The sequence below is a fragment of the Sapajus apella genome, unplaced genomic scaffold (assembly GCF_009761245.1).
Source record: "Sapajus apella isolate SASKATOON/1434 unplaced genomic scaffold, GSC_monkey_1.0 scaffold160, whole genome shotgun sequence".
NCBI classification, from domain to species: Eukaryota; Metazoa; Chordata; class Mammalia; order Primates; family Cebidae; genus Sapajus; species Sapajus apella.
Window position 1 is genome coordinate 1,621,796 of NW_022437100.1, and position 13,605 is coordinate 1,635,400.

Below are 13,605 nucleotides of genomic sequence, written 5' to 3' on the forward strand. Positions count from 1 at the left end.
AAAAAAAAAAAAAAAAAAAAAAAAAAAAAAAAAAAAAAAAAAAAAAAAAAAAAAAAAAAAAAAAAAAAAAAAAAAAAAAAAAAAAAAAAAAAAAAAAAAAAAAAAAAAAAAAAAAAAAAAAAAAAAAAAAAAAAAAAAAAAAAAAAAAAAAAAAAAAAAAAAAAAAAAAAAAAAAAAAAAAAAAAAAAAAAAAAAAAAAAAAAAAAAAAAAAAAAAAAAAAAAAGCTGGGCATGGTGGTGTGCTCCTGCAATCCCAGCTACTTGGGAGGTTGAGGCAGGAGAATCACTTGAACCTGGAAGGCGGAGGTTGCAGTGAGATGAGATCGCGCCACTGCACTCCAGCCTGGGTGACAGAGTGAGACTCCATCTCAAAAAGCAAAACGTGGTTGAGTAAAAGAACACACGAACACTTGTTCATCATGTTTCAGGGGCTGGAGGTACAATTGTGAGTTGAAACAGGCACGGTTCCTGCCTGATGAAATTCATGGCCTAGAGGGATAGATGGGACACCAAGTAACTGAGCCCAGTGAAGGACCATGTGTGCGGGCACGAAACAGTTGAGCCTACTGTGGTGGTAAGGAGGGGACAGGTCTTCCCGGGAAAGTTGAAAGTGTGATCTAAAGCATGCATAGGAATTAATTACTTTAAAAATGTTAGTTGACTTTTGGCAAGCTGTAGCACCTTGAACTTTCCCTCCCTCCCCTGCTCCTGCCCACTAAGGTATATGCAGTAGAACTTGGAAGCTTCCTGAACCCCAGGCTCCTTAATCTGTAAAGGAAAATAGCAATAATTGCTAAGCCACAGGTCAGGTAAGGGAGAACTGAGTTACAGAGGGTAACTACCACCATTCTTCTCTCATCCTTTAACTCAGGGGTTTCCACCCGTCCCCACCTCACCCTGTCCCCCGTTCGTGGACTGACACCAGTCCCTGGCCTGTTAGGAACAGGGCCGCACAGCAGGAGGTGAGCAGCAGCCTAGCCAGCATCACCGCCTCCTTTCAGGTCAGTGGCAGCCTTAGATTCTCACAGGAGCGTGAACCCTATTGTGAACTGCACACTCGAGGGATCTAGGTTGCAGGCTCCTTAGGAGAATCTAATGCCTGATGATCTGAGGTGGAACAGTTACATCCCGAAACCGTTCTCCACACCCCCGTCAGTGGGAAAACTGTCTTCCACGACAGCGGTCCCTGGTGCCAAAAACGCTGGGGATCGCTGCTTTAAAGCGCTGACCTTTGAGCAGCTCGCAGGTCCCCGGGGTGTAAGTGGTCTTCTTGGGGCGGCGCCGGAACCCCGTTGCTTTGGTCACTGCTTCTGTCTTCTGTGAAGCCATGGAAGGACCCTGAGGAGGGAAGGACGCAAGGACACACCCTCCGTCTCCTATCCTTAATTTCCTTTTCCCCACGCCCACCACCCTAGAAGTCTGGAAGCGGGGATCGAGCCAGAGAGTCGTGATGCCGCCATTTAATATGGAGACAGTGCCCAAACCTCCCATCTGGACACAGACAGATACACACACAGTCCTCATTCTGACCCAGCACCTGTGGCAGGGAAGTCCCCTCGGGAGGAAGGGAGTGTTAACATGGCCATGGTCACAACAGTACCCACTGAGAGATATGCCAAAATTGAAATTTCACCCGAAGACCTCCTCTGGGTGCTTCCTTCTCCACATAGAGGTGAGCTCCCGGAGGCGGTGACCACTGCTTTGCAGCCGAATCGGCACCGGTGCCACGTAGAAATACTACGCGATCTAGGCTGCTGGAGCCGGTAACTAGCGACTGTGGCTACCATGGTAACGCGCCCCAGAAGTCAACGCATGCGCCCTTTCTCCTCCGCGCCGTCCTGCCTCCCGGAAGTGATTTCCTCTGGGTCACCGCGCAAGCGCAGGATAATCGTGGCGCCGCACGAGTCGTAGTGAAGCCGTTTGCGGGTCTCCGCGCGGGACTGGGGAGCAGCGGCGTCGCTGAGACTAGGGTGTCATGTCAGACAACGAGGACAAGTGAGTGCGAGAGCGAAGTGGACTTTGCGGCAACCTCAGAAGGGGCGGATGAGGCAGGGCGTGGGTCGAAGGCGGCTGAGGAGCCTGGTGTCGAGGGGCAATGTCTGAGGGGATTGGGGGCCGGAGGGGGCAGGCGGAGCCGGGGAAGGGAAGGGCGGGGACCCAGGAGCATAGACCCGACCCGAGACCGGGCAGAGGAAGGCCCTGGCTCGAGGGTCCGGAGAGCATCCGTAGAAAAGGTGTCTTTCAGCAAAAGGTGTCTTTCAGTGAGCCGGGCTCTGTGTCATGCAGTGGGAATATTGAGGTGAATGAGGAATCGTCCCTGCCCTCCATGTGCTCACTTTCTACAAGAGGGAGCACAGGCCCATAAGTCAGTAAACAGGTAATGGGGGTCGCGTGAGCTTCCCCAGTTCTAGAAGTATGTAGTATAGGAGTTCTCCAGGGGAGGGTCTGGGGCAGCTCCACTTGGTGGCATTAAATAAAAGTCTGGAAGGGTTGGTTGCAGTAATCTTTTTTTTTTTTTTTTTTTTGACGGAGTCTCGCTCTCTCGCCCAGGCTTTGCAGTGCAGTGGTGCGACCTCGGCTCGCTGCAGCCTCCGCCGCCCAGGTTCAAGGAGGGGTTCTCTTGCTTCAGCCTCCCGAGTAGCTGGGATTACAGGCATGCGCCACCACACCTGGCTGTTTTGTTTTTAGCAGAGATGGGGTTTCACCATGCTGGCCAGACTGATCTCGAACTCCTGACCTCAAGTGATCCACCCGTCTCAGCTTCCCAAAGTGCTGGGATTACAGGTGTGAGCCACCGTGCCCGGCCTGGTTGCAGTAGTCTAGGTGAAAGTCAGTAGCTTGTGGTAGGGTGGTAGGAGTAGAGGTGGTGAGAAGTGGTTTTGAATTCTGGATATATTACTATTTTAAAGGTAGAGCCAAAAAAATTACCTGTTGGATGTGTGGGCACAAAGAGATCTAGTGTGAAGATAAAAATAAGAAACATGTGGGATTGCTACAGCATTCTCAGTATCAGTAGAGAAAAGGAGATGACTCCTGACTGAGCGTTCGGGCATTCAAACCTTGAGGGCTTGGAGGAAAAGAGAAGCCAGGGAGGTGGGGGAACACCGAGAGAGTGAGGTGTCGTTGGAGTCAAGTGAGGAGAGCGAGTGGCCTAATGTGTCAGCTGGTAGATCAGGCTAAATGAGATTGAGAATCGGCCATTGGATTTAGCAACGTGGAGATCATTAATGAACTTGGGAAGAGTGGTTTTGATGGAGCTGTTGGTGTGAAAGGCTTTTTGGATTGGGATTATACAGGATGGGAAGAGAGGAGTTGTAGACGGGGAGGGACAGCTCTTTCACTTATTTTTGCTTCAAAGGGCACTATGGAATTAGGGCTGTAGGGGGAGGGAGAAGAGAAGTAAGGATTTTTTTTTTTTTAGATGAGGAAAACACATGTTGAAATACTGATGGGCCGAGCGGTGGCTCACACCTTTAATCCCAACACTTTGGGAGGCCAAGGAGGGTGGTTCACCTGAGGTTAGGAGTTCGAGACCATCTTGGTCAACATGGTGAAATCCTGTCTTTACTAAAAATACAAAAATTACCTGGGCATGGTGGTGTATGCCTGTAATCCCAGCTACTCGGGGGGCTGAGACAGGAGGATTGCTTGAACCCAGGAGGTGGAGGTTGCTGTGAGCTGAGATTGCACCACTTCATTCCAGCTTGGGTGACAGAGTAAGACTCTGTCTCAAAAAAAAAAAAAAAAAAGTTGATGAGAATGATCCAGTAGAGAGGCAAACAGTGATGATGAATGCGTCCTAACAAAATCGGGGGCAGATGGGGAAAGATTGAACGTGTAAAATGGAACAAAAGTCTTATTTACTTATTATTATTTTGAGATGGACTGCCGATGATTTACTTATTAAGTAGATATTTACTAAGTGCTTCCTATATAGTGGGCGAGACATATATCTCTGCCCTCTTTTATTTTTTTTTTTTTTTTTTTGAGACAGGTTCTTGTTCTGTCACCCAGGCTTTAGTGCAGTGGTACGATCTTGGGTCACTGCAACCTCTGCCTCCTGGGTTCAAACAATTCTTGTGCCTCAGCCTCCTGAGTAGCTGGTATTACAGGCATGTGCCACCATGCCCAGCTAATTTTTCTATTCTTAGTAGAGATGGGGTTTCATCATGTTGGCTAGGCTGGTCTCGAGCTCCTGGCCTCAAGTGATCCACCCACTTCCATCTCCCAAAGTACCAGGATTACAGGTGTGAGCCACCATGGTCAGCCCCTCTTTGTTTCTGGTAAGTGATGCTCTAACTAACTGATTTATTCTTCCTGTACAGTTTCGATGGTGATGACTTTGATGACGTGGAAGAGGATGAAGGGCTAGATGACTTGGAGAATGCTGAAGAGGTCAGTATTAAGCCTCAGGCTCCCACCTCTGCAGCCCAAGCTGCCAAATAGTCTGGCAGGTTATGATTACCTGAATGTATCTGCCTTCTGTTTGTGGTCAGAAGGCAGATACATTCAGGTAATCATAACCTGAATGCTGGCATAAGCATTCCCAGTTAGAGTGAGCTGTGTTCCAGTCTTGCACAGCAGAACAGCCCTGCGGGATAGGCCTGAAAGCTTTTGTCCATGTGGTCCACAGCCTATGGCTTCTGGGGCAGTTAGTTCACTGACAAGTTAAACAGCACCTTCCTGCCCAAGGTTATTGTTAGGGCTACATGAGGTGTTAGGAAGCAGTCACCTGGTCCCCTGGCATGCAGTGAGCATTAATGGTGGCAGTAGCGGTGATTATGATTGTTGTCATTATCACCATCCCTGTAACCCAAAAATGCCACCTGAGATTTTCTCTCTTTTTTGTCTTGTCCAGGAAGGCCAAGAGAATGTCGAAATCCTCCCCTCTGGGGAGCGACCACAGGCCAACCAGAAGCGAATCACTACACCATACATGACCAAGTACGAGCGAGCCCGCGTGCTGGGCACCCGAGCTCTCCAGATTGCGTGAGTGATTGCCCCTTCACTGTCCTCTCCATCCGTCAGACCATAGTGAGCTCCTGAGCCACTGATCTTGCCCCGCCCGGCACCTGAAAATAGACTCTCCACTCTCACATTCCAAAGGTGGTGCTGTCCCTGTGTACCAGGCATTGTGCTAGGCCCCTGCCCTCAGGGAGCTTGTGATCTAATAGGAGAACTAGGACGAGAACATCTGAGAAGTCAAGTAACAGTATGGGAGAAAAATGATACAGAAACCAGAACTAGATGGTTGCCTGTCAGATTAGTGAAGCAGAAAAAGGGTGAAGTCAGAGCCAATGTGTACCAGTGTTTTTTTTTTTTTTTTTTGATATAGAGTCTCGCTGAGTCACCCAGACTGGAGTGCAGTGGCACAATGTCAGCTTATTGCAACCTCTGCCTCCCAGGTTCAAGTGATTCTCATGCCTCAGCCTCCCAGGTAGCTGGGATTGCAGGCGTATGTCACCATGCCTAACTGTTGTGTTTTTAGTAGAGACAGGGTCTTGGCATGTTGCTTTGGCTAGTCTCGAACTCCCAGCTTCAAGTGATCTGCCTGCCTCTGCCTCCCAAAGTGCTGGGATTACAGGTGAGAGCCACTGGGCCTGGCCATGGTGGTTCTTTTGTTTTATTTTCCTAGCCGAGGTCTCACTCTGTTGCTCGTATTGGAGCACAGTGGCCTGATCATAGCTCATTGCAGCCTCAATCTCCTGGGCTCAAGCGACTTTCTTGACTCAGCCTCCCAAGTAGCTTCAAGCTGGGACTGCAGATGTGTGCCACTATGCCTGGCTTTGTATTTTGTTGTAGAGATGGGGGTCTCGCTGTGTTGCCCAGGCTGGTCTTGAACTCAGCCTCCCAAAGTGCTGGAGCTGAGATTACAAGCATGAGCAACCACTCCTGGCTTTTAAGGTGGTTCTTGATGTGTGGTAGACTGTGGCCAGCCCAGCAGACTGGGGGCGCTCCAGCTTGAGAGCACACTGGAGAGATAAAAGCACAGAGTAGTGGTGGGGTTTCGGGGATTTGAGAAGCAGCAAACTTTCTCTCCCATGGTTGGGAGAATAAAGATTCAGGACATAGAGTAGACAGGTGGAGATCCAAGTGTCCAGTGAGTGCAGATGAGTTAGCCACAGGCAGTGCAGGCCTTCAGATGACTACTGAGGTTTGGGGCAGAGTAGAGAATAGACTGGAAGCCCCTTCCCCAGCAGATGGCTTTGAGAACGCAGGGACTTTCAAAGAGGCGGGGCCACAGATGCCTGCTTTCCCCCCCACCCAGGCTCACCTGTCAGAATAGTTATTCCTGCTTTCTTGTGAAGAGTAGGTGAGAGGACAGAGAGGGGTACTCTAATGGTACTCTGTGGGGAAGCATGAGACTGAGGACAGGAGCTCCTCCCCCAGACTCCCTATAGGCTGGTGTGGGAAATGGTGGGTGTCTGGAGAAGGCAGCGTAGTTCAAGTAGGGAATAGTGGAAATTAGTCTAGAAAGAAAAGCAGCTGGGTGTGGTGGCTCACACCTGTAATCCCAGCCCTTGGGGAGGCCGAGGCAGGAGGATTGCTTGAGCCCAGAAGTTCAAGACCAGCCTGAACAACATGGTGAAACCCCATCTCTGCCAAAAATTCAAAGTTCTTAGTTGCTTTGCATTGGGTTAGAACAAGTTGTTTTAATTCACAGAAGTTTCTTATCATCCACCTTTTGAAGCCTGCTTCTGTTAATGGAACACACTCGTTCTCCATCAGGCCTTGTTCCGTTGCTGATGAGGAACTGTGATCCCCTGTAAAGGGAGAGGCGTTCTGATTTTGGGTATTCTCAGCCTTTTTAGGCTGTTTTCTTCCCTTCATTATAGATTTATCCACCTGTGATCTTTATAATTACTGTCTTTATAATTGGGTTTCTGAGTGGACGTCCAACTTGGTGATTCCCAGTGCTAAAATCTGAGCAACCCACTGCGCCGGCCAAAACGGTGGCGTTATGATTGATGGTGCTTTTCTGACTCTGCACCAAGAACCGCCACACCAAGGCAGCGGCAAAACCGCCTCGCCGGCCACAAGAGTTGCGCTGGCGACCCGTGGGGCTCCTCCGCTGGGAATCTCCTGGTGCGTGAGCAACAAAAATTCATCCGAAAGTGTGGTGTCCTCTCGTTCTCTGCGCTTTCACTGGGAGCTACAATCCCGAGCTGCTAGTGATCAGCCATCTTGGATCTGTCTCCCAAAAACAAAAACACAAAAATTAGCTGAGTGTGGTGGTGTGCTCCTGTAGTCCTGGCTACTCAGAAGGCTGAGGTGGGAGGATCATCTAAGCCCAGGAAGTTGAGGCTGCAGTGAGCTGTGATTGCACCACTGCCCTCCAGCCTGAACAACAGTGAGACTCCATCTCAAAAAAAAAAAAAAAGGAAAGCTGGGGCCAGATTTGTGGACTGTGTGTGCTCGCAGGGGCAGCAGTGCTGTCTGTACATCCCCTCCTTAGTGTGCAAGCAGCACTGGGCTGTTGTCTCCTCTAGTCCTGTGGAGGTAAAAATGACCATCATGTCTACCTCAATAAAGGGTTTTATGGGTGGGCAACATTGTTCTCATTCATTCCTCTTCTCTGCTCTTCTGAGTGGCATTAGAGCCACACCCAGTATGGTATCTTTTGGTGCCACCAAGGTCAGGATCCTCTGGGCCTGCACCATCAATTATAGTAGCCACAAACTGTATGTGGCCATTTGCATTAAGTACAATTAAATAAAATGAGACGTTCAAGTTCTGTCTCACTAGCCACCCACAATTCTTTTTCTTTTATTATTTATTCATTTTATTTATTTATTTATTTTTGAGATGGAGTCTCACCCTGTTGCCTAGGCTGGAGTGCAGTGGCGCGATCTTGGCTCACTGTATCCTCCGCCTCTCGGATTCAAGTGATTCTCCTAACTGAGCCTCCTGAGTAGCTGGGATTACAGGCGCCTGCCACCACACCTGGCTAATTTTTGTATTTTTAGTAGAGACGGGGTTTCACCATGTTGATTGGACTTTGGGAGGCTGAGGCGGGTGGATCACCTGAGGTCAGGAGTTTGAGACCATCCTGGCCCATGGCAAAACCCCGTCTCTACTAAAAATACAAAAATTAGCCCGGGGTAGTGGCGAGCACCTATAATCCCAGCTACTCAACTCAGGAGGCTGAGGCAGGAGAATTGCTTGAACCTGGGAGGCGGAAATTGCAGTGAGCCGAGGTCATGCCACTACTCTAGCCTGGGTAAGAGAGCAGACTCCATTTAAAAAAAAAAAAAAAAACAAAACGTAATCCCCAGCCCTCCAGGTGTTTTCTGGTGGGGGAGATAGACCTGTGCACAGACACTCACAACACAGGGCAGACACGATTGGTGCTTTATGAAAGATACAAAAAGGAGAGTTAACTGCAGGGGTGACTGGGAAAGCTTGTGAAGGGGTTAGAATTCTAGTGGGGACAGGTAAAGAGAGTTGGCATTGTGGCTACTCCAGGTGCCAGAAACAGCCCAAGGACAGGTCCACGTGGAGGCAGGTAGGCGTGGATTTGCGGTGGGGTATCACAAGCAGCTTTGGGCATGATGCTGGAGAAGATGACACTAGTCCTGTGAGTGTCAAGTTCAGAAGATTGGAGTTCATTTGGTGGGCAGCGTGAAGCACTTAAAGGTTTTGAGGCCAACATCCAGGCTACTCATAAGTCTAAGTGTCCTGTTTTCCTTTTCTTTTTCTTTTTTTTTTTCTTTTGAGACGAGTTTTGCTGTTGTTGCCCAGGCTGGAGTGCAATGACGTGATCTCAGCTTACTGCAACCTCCGCCTCCTGGGTTCAAGCGATTCTCCAGCCTTGGCCTCCCAAGTAGCTGGGATTTGGTGCCTGCCACCACACCCGGGTGATTTTTTTGTATTTTTAATAGAGACGGGGTTTCACCATGTTGGTCAGACTGGTCTTGAACTCCTGACCTCAGGTAATCCACCTGCCTCGGCCTCCCAAAGTGCTTGGATTACAGGCAGGAGCCACTGCACCCGGCCAAGTGTCCTGTTTTTCTTGTGGAGCAGAGCTTGGTTCAGCTCATTTCAGTCGTTAGTGCTCCTTCCAGGTAAATGATATGACACCATCTGGTGGCTCCTTGCCTGCTGTAAGCTCTTGTACAGCCATAATGGGACTTTGCACTTGGTAGGTGCAGATGGAGTCTCACTCTGCCGCCCAGGCTGGCGTACAGCAGTGCCTTCTCGGTTCACTGCAACCTCTACCTTCTGGTTCAAGAGATTCTTATGCCTCAGCCTTCCTAGTAGCTGGGACTACAGGTGCATGCCACCATACCTGGCTAATTTTTTGTATTTTTTTGTAGAGACGGGGTTTCACCATATTGGCCAGGCTGGTCTCGAACTCCTGTCCTGAAGTGATCCGCCTGCCTCAGCCTCCCAAAGTGCTGTGATTACAGGTGAGCCCCTGGACCTGGCCAGAACTGTTTCTTGGGTAGGTTTTGGATGGATGTTCAGTCTGGTTCATTAGCGCCACCTGGTGGCTGATGATATTTGTTACATCTACTTCTTAAGGGGACAGTTGATGTGTTGATTTGCAAAGACAAGACAAATTACTTAAGGACACATTCTTCAACACTCCATGTGCATAATAGGTGCTGAATTAGTGAATGCCCTTGAATATTTTATTTTAGTTTTTTGAGACGGAGTCTTGCTCTGTTGCCAGGCTGGAGTGCGGTGGCGTGTTCTTGGCTCACTGCGACTTCTGCTTCCTGTGTTCAGGTGATTCCCCTGCCTTGGCCTCCCGAGTAGCTGGGAGTACAGGCGTGCACCACCATGCCCAACTAATTTTTTGTATTTTAGTAGAGACCAGGTTGGTCAGGATGGTCTCGATCTCCTGACCTCATGATCTGCCCGCCTTAGTCTCCCAAAGTCCTGGGATTATCAGCATGAGTCAGCATGCCTGTCTAAATTATTTATATTTTGAAAGAAAGCAGGCATATGCAGATCAGGAAAAGTATTTTGCCACATTCTTTAAAGCTTTATGTTTTGGGAAAGTTTAAATACTTATTGAGAGAGGATACAGGGAAAGTTAAATACTTCATCTCTGACCTTGGGAAATTTTCAGTCCCTTGGGAGTAATATAAATTGAAATATTTACTAATAAAATCAGTAAGCTGGTAGCTCTCAGACTAGCTGGTTATCAGAACCATCTGGGCAGTTTTGCAAATGCAGGCTCTCAGGCTGTTTCACTAGAGATTCTATTCAGGGGGTCTGGAGAAGGACTCAGGAGCTGGTATTTTTTCTTAGCATGCTCCCCTGTTAATTCTGGATGTGTTAGTGTGAACCTGAGCTGGAATCATCAGGGGTAGCTTCCTAGAGGAGATGGGTCTAGAATTGGCATCCCTTGCTTGGTTATAGAGTCTCCACCGTGGGCCAGGCATTGTGCTGGGGGCTGGGCCTCTGTGTTGAATCGCATGTAGTTCTGGGCCACCAGGAGCTCATGGTCTGATGTGGAAAGCTTCCAAACAAGTGGTTACAGTTCAATGAGATTGGTGCCAAGAAAAGTATGTGCAAAATGAGTCGGGGTACCGAAGATTCAGCACAGGATTTCCAGGCTGGAGACATCTGAACCTCTCTCAGGCTTTTAGGGAGAGGAAGAGCTTGTAAGAGCACACAAAAGGGAAACAACATGGCATATCTAGGGAACCATAAATAGTTTGGAATGGCTGGAATGTGGGTAAATATGGGAAAGTAGTAAGGGGCTGTGCTAGGAAGGTGAACAGGGGACAGACTGCACTCTGGCCTGATAGCCAAGGGGAGTCATGGCGGTGCTGTAAGCAGACAAGCCCCCTGAATCCCGGCTGCAGTGAAGGGTGGGGAGGGCTGGGCAGGAAGGGCAGGGCCTTTACTGAGGTGCTGCGGCTATAGAGAATGGAAATAGAATGGAAATGAGGCCCAGTGCGGTGGCTCCTGCCTTTCATCCCAGCACTGTGGGAGGCTGAGGCAGCCAGATTGTTTGAGACCAGCCTGGGCTACATGGTGAAACCCCATCTATACAAAAAATTAGCTGGGCGTGGTGGTGTGTGCCTGTAGTCCCAGCTGATTGGGAGGTGGTAGGAGAGCTGCTTGAGTCCGGGAGGTGGAGGTTACAGGGAGCCAAGATCTCACCACTGCACTCCACCCTCGGCGATGGGAGTGCAACCTTGTCTCCAAAAAATAGAGAGAGAGAGTAGAAATTAAATGAGGTGCCGTGGGCACTGAGGCAAGGCTCTGGGGTTGGAGCAGTTAGAACGGCGTGCCTTTGCACATGGCGCCCTTCCCACCAGGATACTCTGCTGTGGCCACTGGGCTCAGGAGTCTTCGATAGGCCTCTGCCAGGGAGGATCCTGCACAGTGCCCCTACACACCACTCCCTACTCTGCCTGCCTACCCAGAAGGTGACCTTTCTAGGTGAGGACTCAGATGCCCTTCCACCCTCACTGCCTGCTGGGCCCTTCTCCCTGAGTTTGTTGTCTCCCCAACACCTGTCCCTATCCCTCCAGGATGTGCGCCCCTGTGATGGTGGAGCTGGAGGGGGAGACTGATCCTCTGCTCATCGCCATGAAGGAACTCAAGTAAGTCAGTCAAATCATGGTTCACTTCTCCAGAGCTCTGGGAGGCATCTGCTGGGCTCTCTGTTGTACCCTTTGCTCCCACTTCCCTGACTGGGAAGTTGATGCTTGTTCCTACAGATCCTTAGGAACAGCTCACCAGGAGGTAGGAGGAAGAGAGAAGAGGAGGCAGGGAAAAGTGGAGGGCACTGATGAGAGGGGGCCTCTTCTGGCTGTTGGAATTTCCCTGTTCCTGCTGCAGGAGGCCTTACCAATATTCTGTCGCTCTTCCCCCTCTTGTCTGATATAAAAACTTTCTTTTTCTTGTAATTGCTTTCTGACAAAGTACCCTCATCAGTCCCAAGAGGCTGCTCCTAAGACTTCTCTTGCCTTGTGTTTCGCACACAATCTGTTCCTTCTGCGGCAGAGCTGGGGTCACCAGCCCTCATGTACTTGTGACTTCTCCCCTGCCACAGGGCCCGAAAGATCCCCATCATCATTCGCCGTTACCTGCCAGATGGGAGCTATGAAGACTGGGGGGTGGACGAGCTCATCATCACCGACTGAGCTGGAGTCATCTTCCTGCCCTTGCCCTGTGCCCAATTTTCAGTCTCATTTTATATGTGTAAATAATAAAATACTCAACCTTCCAACCCCCTTCCCCGCTGCTTATCTGCGATGTCACCACCTGTTGCTTCCCTGTGACTGCCCTGCTGCCTGGAGCATGCATCTATTCCAGTGGCCCTGTGACTGTCAGCTCCTTAAGAAGTACCAGGGGCCCTTAGCCCCTGTGGATCCCCCACATCCTTCCCTCCATCTCCCTGTCCCCAGAGCAAAGGCTGCTGCAGGGGAGACACCTCAGCTGCCTTCCTAGCAGACAGACGAGTCTTTGTGCCCAGGGAGCTGGTTGCCACGGAAACCCCCAATTTCCTTTCCAGTGGGGACTGGCTGCAGGGGCTTCTCCCTTCTCAGGAGTATCACAGAGCAGGTCTCATCAAGCCACCCATTGTTTCCTAAGGACCTGCTTCGAGCCTCTTATCGTGGGCTCGGATCCCCTTTCAGGAGCAGTGCCCCAGCAGGAAGCGTGGGGGTGTGCTGATCTCCCACCCTCCCCAGGCAGAGCCCTGCTGGGCAAGTCAGCAGCTGGAGCAAGGACAGAGCACCTGCCTGCCCCTGCCCCCACGACGCTGTCCCAACTCCTCCTCAGGACTCTGCCCACACACTGTCCTCTGTGGCCCACCTTTTTGTGTGCCACACCCATGCCCTCTTCCCACCCCCTGTAAGATGTCCTTTCCCTCCTGTGTGGGGCTGGTGATCCTCTGAGGCCTTGTGGGGATGGTGCTGGGGTAGAGGTGATCCTGGGTTCCAGGTGTTACATTAAGTCAGAGCTGGAGCTCCCCCTTCCTCTGCCTGAGGTTTTAATGGGTCCTCTTCCTTTCTCCATCCTGCTTACCCAGCCCGAGGTAAGATGAGTCACACAGGCTCCTCCCTCCTAGGGGTCAGGGGCGGGGCTATAATGACATGAACAGGGATAGAGGGAAAACTGGCTCCCTGAATATGCCAGCCTTGACTTCGATTCCACTGCCAGCTCTCCTTCCAAGAGGAGGAGCTGGGCTTCCCTAACCTCCACAGCAGGCAGGGCTCCAGGTCTCAACGCAGCCTGGGCCTGGCGTGGGGCGTGAGGAATGAGGGATGAGCTTCTGCACCGGTGGGAGGGCGTTTGCTGCCCTGGAGAAGGGTTAATTCAGGGAGCAGTGGACTTCACACCCCCATCCACCCTCCTCCAAGCCTGTGGAATCCTTTAATCAAGTTGGGTGCTGAAATTTCAGCTCTGAAATGCCGCCTTTGTGCTGGCATCCAGGCAGCCGCCCCAGAGTGCGGGGGTCACTTTCTCGGTCCCATTTCTCTAAATGGTCTCTTTGTTCCCTGCTGGGCTGCTCAGTATCAGATGTGATTAAAGGGAGATGGGGTTTGGGCTGGGGAGGAGGGGAGTGGGGGCTTAACCCTTAGGGGATAGGGTGCAAGGGAAATGGGACCGAAGGGGTGTTTTTCCTCCTGTCTC

The 13,605-nt window shown here is 50.4% G+C and overlaps 2 protein-coding genes across 8 annotated transcripts in view; one reads left to right on the forward strand and one right to left on the reverse strand.

The window, feature by feature from the left end:
• Window positions 1-1,832, reverse strand: part of CUNH22orf23 (chromosome unknown C22orf23 homolog) — a 10,983-nt gene extending 9,151 nt beyond the window's left edge. For 2 of the 5 annotated variants that reach the window (XM_032266773.1, XM_032266772.1), the window contains exons 1-2: window positions 1,634-1,832; window positions 1,230-1,338 (exon numbers count right to left, since the gene is read on the reverse strand). In XM_032266773.1, coding sequence (XP_032122664.1) covers window positions 1,230-1,329 — 100 coding nt within the window. In that variant the 5' untranslated portion in view covers window positions 1,330-1,338; window positions 1,634-1,832. Of the gene's footprint in view, window positions 1-1,229; window positions 1,339-1,604 lie in introns of all 5 variants that reach the window. The other 3 variants (XM_032266769.1, XM_032266771.1, XM_032266768.1) reach the window with 3 other exon arrangements.
• Window positions 1,833-1,852: 20 nt separating this feature from the next.
• POLR2F (RNA polymerase II subunit F) lies at window positions 1,853-12,196 on the forward strand. Of its 3 annotated transcripts, none has more exons than XM_032266775.1 (5): window positions 1,853-1,995; window positions 4,326-4,395; window positions 4,859-4,989; window positions 11,496-11,567; window positions 12,020-12,196. In XM_032266775.1, exons 1-5 carry the CDS (start codon window positions 1,976-1,978, stop codon window positions 12,108-12,110), a joined length of 384 nt encoding a protein of 127 aa, XP_032122666.1. In that variant the 5' UTR covers window positions 1,853-1,975; the 3' UTR covers window positions 12,111-12,196. The 3 variants fall into 3 exon arrangements, with proteins under 3 accessions (XP_032122666.1, XP_032122667.1, XP_032122665.1); XM_032266776.1 differs by having other exon boundaries at window positions 1,927-2,048; XM_032266774.1 differs by lacking the exon at window positions 1,853-1,995 and adding an exon at window positions 2,269-2,365.
• The last annotated feature ends 1,409 nt before the right edge of the window (window positions 12,197-13,605 follow it).

Excerpts from the sequence above, each read along its gene's own strand:
- POLR2F (XM_032266774.1), top strand. The coding sequence starts at position 2,304 with ATGAGGAATCGTCCCTGCCCTCCATGTGCTCACTTTCTACAAGAGGGA. Across the intron at positions 2,366-4,325 it reads GAGGGAGCACAGGCCCATAA|TTTCGATGGTGATGACTTTG; the intron begins GTCAGTAAACAG and ends CTTCCTGTACAG. Across the intron at positions 4,396-4,858 it reads ACTTGGAGAATGCTGAAGAG|GAAGGCCAAGAGAATGTCGA; the intron begins GTCAGTATTAAG and ends TGTCTTGTCCAG.